The sequence below is a fragment of the Sycon ciliatum genome, chromosome 3 (genome assembly GCF_964019385.1).
Source record: "Sycon ciliatum chromosome 3, ocSycCili1.1, whole genome shotgun sequence".
NCBI lineage: Eukaryota > Metazoa > Porifera > Calcarea > Leucosolenida > Sycettidae > Sycon > Sycon ciliatum.
Window position 1 is genome coordinate 9843929 of NC_088645.1, and position 8668 is coordinate 9852596.

An 8668-nucleotide genomic window follows, 5' to 3' on the forward strand; every position below is an offset into this window, starting at 1 on the left:
TTTGTGTGTGTGTGTGTGTCTCTCCCTCTCATTCTCTAAAGAAAAGCGGTCTTGGAGACGAGATCTGGCTAAGGTTTGCACCATGTACACGGGGCCAAAACACTCGGTCCGGCACCACAGGTCATTGTCGAACCTTATTTCAAAAAACCTGACCCACCCAATTCATGCAAGACGTGGGGGTTTTCAGTCGATAATGTTCATTTCCGACCAAGTTTGCCATATCTCCGGACCACCTGTAGCCCCAGTGCTATGGCCCAGATACTCTACTTTGTACATGTACACTGTATGTGTACAGTGAAACCTGTCTAAGCCGGCCGCTCGACGGACCTTCAAAGTGTGACCACTGGGTAAAGGTGGTCGCCTTATCCAGGGTCAGTTGACAGGAAATATCATACCTTGGTACTAGTTGTACTTTTCTTCTGGGACCTTTGAACGTGGTCTCTGTTACCAGGTGGTCTCCTAATCCGGGGTCGTTTGACTGGAAACAGCATCTCTTGGTCCTGGTTACAGTGGTCTTCTGGGGCAGGTGGTCGCCTTATCCGAGTGGTCGCCTTATCCGAGTGGTCGCCTTATCCGAGTGGTCGCCTTATCCGAGTGGTCGCCTTATCCGAGTGGTCGCCTTATCCGAGTGGTCGCCTTATCCGAGTGGTCGCCTTATCCGAGTGGTCGCCTTATCCGAGTGGTCGCCTTATCCGAGTGGTCGCCTTATCCGAGTGGTCGCCTTATCCGAGTGGTCGCCTTATCCGAGTGGTCGCCTTATCCGAGTGGTCGCCTTATCCGAGTGGTCGCCTTATCCGAGTGGTCGCCTTATCCGAGTGGTCGCCTTATCCGAGTGGTCGCCTTATCCGAGTGGTCGCCTTATCCGAGTGGTCGCCTTGACAGGTTTTACTGTGCTTGTATGTGTATCTGTGTCTGCACTGCATTGATGGCTCGTGTCTTCTCTACTTCTCTTCACATACATGTACCTGTGCTGCTTCTAATATCCTTCTGTTGCCTGATGATTGGTTGTGACCATGAAACTATGAGTTACAACAAAAAGCCTTACTTTCCTTTGTGCATCTCTTATGTATCTGTGTATGTTGATGAATATGCATGCTTGCGTCTGTGTGTGTTCATGCATGTGTCGTATGTAATTATGTGCATGAGTGCATCCGTTCATGTCCTGGAGGAAATATGTCTCTGCATAATTTTACATACATAAATGTACATTGATCGTATTCTCATTATATTTTTCTGCCTGGTACATGTGTGATTACACAGACAAGCTAGTGTTGATCTCGGCGCTGATATTCCTGATCCTGGGCTGACGGTTGATGGCACTGTCTGTGGACGGGCGCAGGTGAGGGATGAGCCATTGGACTTCACTATATTCCGGTGTATGTGTGTGTTGTGTGTGCGTGCGTGCTTGCGTACGTGGGTGTGCGTCTCAGTCACATGCCCCGTTTGAAGGGGGAACGAAAAGCATTGATTATTACATGTCTTGGTCCCTTTTTAACTACTAGTACCCTCAAGTGATGGATTGTTTTGATTTTTTATGAGAACCATATTCGGATGACAATCATGATATGGCCAATTGTTTAAGTCGGCAGTCTCGATTTTCTCGATCATATTGCATAGAAATGTTGAGTATCTGAGTGTGTATCTTTCTACATTGCGAAAACGGTGCTGGAATCCAGTTGAATTCAAATGTGACTCTTGAGGGTCGTCGCAAAAGTTTCCAGTCGTGCCTGAAACGAACATCGTTCATTTTGTACTATCATTTCATACTAGTGCCACCTTCCCACCCGCCGGAATGAAACAGCTTGCTATGCTGGACAACGAAAATCGCATCCATGTTTCTATATAAACCAGTGTCGATCGACTTGAGATTTAGGCTGAGTAGGTTGACTGCGCATTCATTCCACAGAACTATCGTCCCTCCAGGTCGTGCACAACCGTGGCTTTGTATGATGCTCAAAAGGATGGATTTCACTAACTAGGATTAGGTACACATGTGCCTCGGAGAGAATTCAATGCTTGACTGCAGTGGTGCATCGTATTATTTTTTCTATGTTATGTGTTGTGAGTATTCTATGTGTAAAGAGAATACGACCTATAAATTACTAGTTATTACTAACTGTCCACCAAGGTAACGATATAATATACAGTCAGATAGTGTGACAACGACGCACAAAACTGACATAGCTCGTGCACATCTTCGCGGCACATCCCTTCCCCTCATTGGAACTTTCGGCACCTGAGCCTTCCAAGTTGCAAGGTTGTTGGTTTGCGCTTCGTAGCTGTGTTGGAACTAGGTGTCAGGTCGCCGAATGTCTCAAGAAACTTGTCAGTTGTGTGCCCTGTTGTCGCACAATCTGACTGTATATTATCTCGTTACCTTCATGGACTGTCAGTCATAACTAGTAACTTATAGGTCCTTTTCTCTTTACATATTACTATTGGCTCAACATCCGAGTATTTTATGTAGGGATGTGAACTGCTGTACCACACCATGATGGTTTCTATGTTATAAACTGTTGTGTGACTCTGCTGATTTGGTGATGCACGTGTTTCTACTTTCACTGACATTTGACACACCTCTCACTGTCTGTCCTGTTTTCGGGATGTTTTGATGACGCAGGTTTGCATGAGCAAGCAGTGCATCTCGGTGAACTCGATACGCAATGCACGCTGTCCGACGGGGCCATCCGGCCTGGAGTGCTCGGGACGTGGGGTAAGGAGAATGCTATTTTCTAAACCAGGATTAGACGCAGGGTGTGTTTTCAAAGAGCATGCAAGTTCTCTGTGGACTTTCCCGTACCATGAAGTATGAATTGGCCTTTATCCCCTCACTTGTGCTAACCTTGACTTTGTGATGATATCAGCTAAAATCTGCGTTCCGTTTTGGGGTATTTTTTGGAAAATTCTCTTACCTAACAATAAAGAACATGATGAATTGGATATCCTGGCTAGCAACACATATTAGCAACACATATTTGCTGGTGGTGATGCAATGTGTTTTGCTCTTGCACATCCATTGTTCCTTGCAGGTGTGTGATGATCGACTTCGATGTCATTGCCGAGCCGGATTCTATCCACCCCACTGCGGGGCTACACGTACGAAACTACTTGAATAGTACCTGTGAATTTGTGCTCACCCTGTTTTGTCTGTCTCACTTTCTGCCTTTGTCTGTCTGTCTCTGTCTGTTTCTATCTGCCTCTCTGTATCTCACACACACACACTCTCTCTCTCTCTCACACACACACACACACACACACACACACACACACACACACACACACAAACTTTCTGTCTGACTGTGTCTCTGTCTGTGTACCATTCTCTTTCACTCATGCATGCATGCATGCCTACACTCCGCATCAAGAACTGATGCTAAAACTCGACAAAGGCCCCCTTTTGTTTGCCTTGACTACTACAGCTGTGTTCAAGGGCATCTAACCTTGTGAATAGATTTCCAGTGTATGTGACGCCAGTGCCATCTCTGGAAAGCCTATTTTAGGTGTCAAGCTGCAGTCTCTTTGGAAAACGTTACCGGTTTTCTTGTTTCTTCTAATACAGGTCCACCTCCTGGCAGTGTGCAACCTACGTATCCTGGATTGTCGACATCATTCGTTGAGAACCCCCTGCTCGATCCCAATGCACCCCACGGGTTGGGCAACCCGGACGTGACCCAGCCCGATGGGTCGGGGGACTCTGCCCCGGGCGGGTCGCCCCGTCGCCTCAGCACGGGAATGATGGCGGGTATCGGGCTGGGCGCCCTGTTCTTTCTGATGGTGATACTGGTGCTGTGCTGTCCCGGCTGTGTATTCGCCAAGTGTCCTGGCTGTCGGCCCAAGTGCCTCGGCGGGGCTGATGCTCCCCCGCCAGCTAATCGGTACGTGCATAGCATTGTGTGTACACTAAGACCCCGTTTATCCGGGCCGTCCGGGACCGGGCACTACCCGTAACTTTGAAATGTCCGTAACTCCGAATCACATCAATTTGATGCGGAAAGACCATAGATATGGCATGCGACGTCATTTTTTCCCACAAAAGTGAAAAAATATTTCCACTGAAACTCGCCAAAGGGTGCCTGCGCGGTAGACCGAAGTTCCCGTAACTTTGGGGTCCGGATAACCGACGTATGAGTGTATTGTTTGTACAATAACTATTTGGTGAACAGTGAACCCTGTCTAAGCCTGCCGGTCAGGGGACCATCAAACTGTGGCCACTGTGTACAGGCGGTCGCCTTGTCCAGGGTCATTTAACTGGAAGTATCATGCCTTAGTACTACGGTCAACTTCGCTAGTAACGACTGCGGATCTATTGACAATTCGCGAATAGCGACAGAATTTCCATGCCCGGAGCAAAGTCCATACTGCCTGTGTACATTAAAATGAGACTTCGGGTATAACGACACTTCGCGAATAAGGACACTTTTCTGATGCCCGGCCGAGTGTCGTTATACGCAAAGTTGACTGTAGTTGTACTTTTCTTCTGGTGCCGGTGGCCTTAAGAGACTGGTCACCTTTACAGGTTTTACGGTACAGTAAAACCTGTAAAGGCGACCACTCGGATAAGGTGACCACCTGTCCTAGAAGACCACTGCAACCAGAACCTACGGATGCTATTTCCAGGCGAATAACCCTGAATAAGGAGACAACCTGGTAACAGAGACCACGTTCTGAAGGTCCCTTGAGCGGTCGTCTTAGACAGGTTTCCCTGTATTTTGATCTGAAATGTAGGATGGCTATTTCATAGAGCTGGTTGCATGCACTTGTGTTACATGTAGATATCTAGCGGCCATCAATCAAAGTTACTGCGCTCATTCCAGCCGAGGAGACTTTGTGTGTGGGAAGTTGGTTGTGTTGCCTATGCCTGTTGGCGAGCTGCACTGTGTTTTCGCAGCTTGTTGAATACTGCACTGGGACATATGAATAACATTAGCACAGGGAGCTGTGAGGCTCACAGCGCCGGGTGGAACACTGCACAGTCAGCCAGTGATGCCTGGGCGATATGCAGAAAATACAGAGCTTGGCTTGGTTGCGATAAGTGTCTGCTTCAACACCGTACAGTGTCCGTGCTCACTCTTGAGTGACATTATTATCAGTTCACCTCACTCACAATCTAAAAGCAAGGGTATTCTTTGCATGCTTTGAGGCACTCTCCTGGGGAAAGTTGAGGTAGAATAGAACGTCTGCATTCTGCTATCTATTTCATATCACGGGTGTCATCGGGTAGGAGGGTACCCGTGCTATCCGTACTTAGAGCGGGTATTTTGGATAGCAGTTTACTCAAGAGAACCTGTACGGTATTTTCGCAATGGTGCATGTAAAAGCATGGCTACTTGCTTGCTGTTCACTCTCTATGTAGAACAAGTGCACACTCACTATACAAACTATGTCGAAAATACCCAATAGGGTACCCGTGCTGCCCGAATAGAAATACCCGAACTCGTTACCCGACCAAACCCTACCCGTTGCAGCCCTATTTCATTATTGTAATACACTTTGTTAACACAATGCAATTGGCCTGTCTTTCCGTGTCCTTGTTCAGAACGCGGTTTGATCAATTTGATCGCAAACAACCGCCACCGACCTCCTCTGCCAACCTGCCTAATAACAGTAGATTGAAAGCACAGCAGAATGCACAGCGAAAGGTCCCCGATACCCGGCTTCTACCGGTTGGTTCTGGTTTGGCGGCACCAGCACCGTCAAGACAGCCACATGGACTAAACAGTAAGCCGCCGCAGCGGGAACTTCGCTCGGCGCTGAAGCGACCCAACACCGATCCGCCCGCTCTGCCAGGCCGCGCCAAGGGACCCCTACACAGACCACCAATTGCACCTCCAAACTCGGCACCACCTCGCCCTGTGCCCAGGAAAAGGTAGTCACAAACTAGTCGCCACCATAGATAGTCAAACCTGAATAATTCCACAAATTCTGCAAAATTCCAGCGTTTTGCACTTGAAACTGAGATTTCGATCATTTCCCCGTCTTTCTAGCATATCTCCGATGTGAACTTAGGATTAGGATTAGGTTTGATGTTATGCTGCCAGTGTTTATGTAGCTTGAGGGACACAGGGCACGCAAGTGCAAGTGCTGCTCATGTAAGCACTTCCTTTTGCCAGCGCTGTCCCGGTTACCTATCCAGCAGTGTGCCTGTGTCTGTTCCTACTCTGTTCAGCACCTCTCCTGTGTGTACACTGCATTGTGCACTAGTGCCTGAGTTATCCAGTGGACACGTTGCCCCCCCCCCCCCCCCCACACACACACACAGATACACACACTTGGTATTGAACACCCGTACAACAAGAATACATCAAGAAGTATTCTGAAAGTCAGCTACTATGAAATGGCTGTTGATATTGTATGTATGATTATTGATCGAAAACTGTGCTTTGTCAGCAATGCTGCAACTCCGTGTAATTTAATATTCTGTTTCCAAGGGACAGGAGTTCTGGAATTTCAAGAATAGATGGCATTATGTGTTTGAAGCTATGAGCGTTGGAAGATTTAATGTTACTTGATGAATTGCATGGCATGCGTGTTTTAGGGGAGATTCCCCAGTATGGAATTTATTGACATCATTTTAAGTAAGTTACCAGTGGTTACTAATACTAACAATACGGTAAAGTAACAGTTGAACCTCATTATGCGATTCACAGCAGAAGTATTGTGTATTTTGTTCGCTTTACAAGTGAAAACGTGCCCATGCAACAATAATGCAGCGGGGCGATTATGAACGAGAGAGGAAAACGAAGAACTCTGGGACGGTATGCAAGGAAGGGTCGTCTTTGTTGTTGAGTTTATTTTAATTCGCAGTGACCAAACGAGCAGAGGTGCTCAATAACAAGGAAGCGAATTTCTTGAGAGATTAAAGGGGAAGTTAAGGCAAAAATTAAAATTTCACCACTTGTAGTCTTCGGGGTGCTGAGTCGAATGGTCGTGGTCCGAGGAAGCTGAGACGCTCCCTTCCTACTTGAATCCCAATCGAACTCGCGCACTTCCACCGAAACTAGGTGACTGCGCCCTACTAGATGGGGATTTGTATGCAAAATGTCACTAAAAGCGCCATTTCGTTCTTATAAAAGCACGGATGACCGCGATTGGCCCATATGTTGTAGTCTTTTGGACGCTGAGTCGATTGGTTTTGGTCCGAAAAAGCTGCGATGCAGCGTTGCTCCTTTATTCCCAATCGAACATGGTTGAACAAGCGGTCACGTGCTCCTGCGTACACCAGTCACCTGGTCACCGTGCCTGCAGGGTACAACTTACTAGCGTGTTTGACCTTTTTTGGGTGCAGTCCTGTCACTCGAGTTGAACCTTGGTGTCAAAGTTGTACCCTGCTGGCGTGGTGACCAGGTGATTTGGGCACACAGGAGCACGTGACCGCTTGTTCAACCCTGTTCGATTGGGAATAAAGGAGGAATGCTGCATCGCAGCCTTTTCGGACCAAAACCAGTCGACTCAGCGTCCAAAAGAGTACAACATATGGGCCAATCGCGGTCATCCGTGCTTTTATAAGAACGAAATGGCGCTTTTAGTGACATTTTGCATACAAATCCCCATCTAGTAGGGCGCAGTCACCCAGTTTCGGTGGAAGTGCGCGAGTTCGATTGGGATTCAAGTAGGAAGGGAGCGTCTCAGCTTCCTCGGACCACGACCATTCGACTCAGCACCCCAAAGACTACAACTGGTGAAATTTTAATTTTTGCCTTAACTTCCCCTTTAATTGTTGTAAAGTTGTGAAAGACAGAACAATATCGCAGCTTTTGTGATGAGTAAACAGTTGCACTACTGTCACTAGCGGAACTACATGACGTAAGCCTGTGAAATGAAGTCAGGCAGAGTGAGAGTCGGCAAGTGTCCGTGTTGTAATAATTATTATTATCAGAGGTTGAATCCATGACGAACCTAGGCTAATGGCTAACGGTGCTAAAAGAACTCGGAGTGTTGTGATTATCTGGTCCTTGGATCCCTGGTTTGACCCAACTCAGTGTTGATTTGATGAACACAAACCGCGGCAAGGGCTTTGGCTGTTGATCATGACAATGGTGTCCGGAGGCAGTTCCCTGTTGATACCTGGTAGCTCTTGCTGTGCTCCGCATGTGCAGCGATGCTAATCCCTGTGGACTTTGGCTTCATCTCACACTCCAATTGAATCGAACTTTTATAAGCGAACAACATCATACTCCGGCTGTTCTGTCTCGTCCACGATATCATACGCTTCGCTTGGTATGAGGACGGCATCGGAAACATGGACATCGCCAACTACAATACCGTAGGCTTCACAAGTCGTTAAGTTGAATTCTGCCTCACAAGCATCACTTTCGACCCTTCTCGCCATGGTGCTCTCGATGATATTATTGGTAATGCTGATGTTGGCTCCGCGCTCCAGGTTTGATGTGCCCAGCGTTGTCTCGTGCGTGTATTCATATCGAGTTCTGTTGTCAGTTGAGCACGACGGAGGAGCAGGGGGAAACTCTGGCGCACGACAGGACGACACTGTAGAGGTCTCCGAGCAGCGGCGGTACAGGCAGCACAGCAGGAGTGCTGCCAGAAACCCGACGCAAAGTGAGCCAACTGACGCGCCGCTAAGCTCAAGGAGCCCAAAGGCGCTGGACACTTGTCCTGGAAGAACAACAATGGTGCCCATGAACCATGTGAACTACAGTACTAAGTACAT

At 47.8% G+C, this 8668-nt stretch overlaps 1 protein-coding gene across 2 annotated transcripts in view; it reads left to right on the forward strand.

Annotated features, from left to right (window-relative positions):
- LOC135811398 (zinc metalloproteinase/disintegrin-like HR1a) overlaps nucleotides 1-6589 on the forward strand; it is a 30482-nt gene extending 23893 nt beyond the window's left edge. For both annotated transcript variants that reach the window (XM_065324631.1, XM_065324632.1), the window contains exons 21-25: nucleotides 1261-1339; nucleotides 2621-2713; nucleotides 3030-3096; nucleotides 3560-3875; nucleotides 5537-6589. In XM_065324631.1, coding sequence (XP_065180703.1) covers nucleotides 1261-1339; nucleotides 2621-2713; nucleotides 3030-3096; nucleotides 3560-3875; nucleotides 5537-5870 — 889 coding nt within the window. In that variant the 3' untranslated portion in view covers nucleotides 5871-6589. The remainder of the gene's footprint in view (nucleotides 1-1260; nucleotides 1340-2620; nucleotides 2714-3029; nucleotides 3097-3559; nucleotides 3876-5536) is intronic.
- The last annotated feature ends 2079 nt before the right edge of the window (nucleotides 6590-8668 follow it).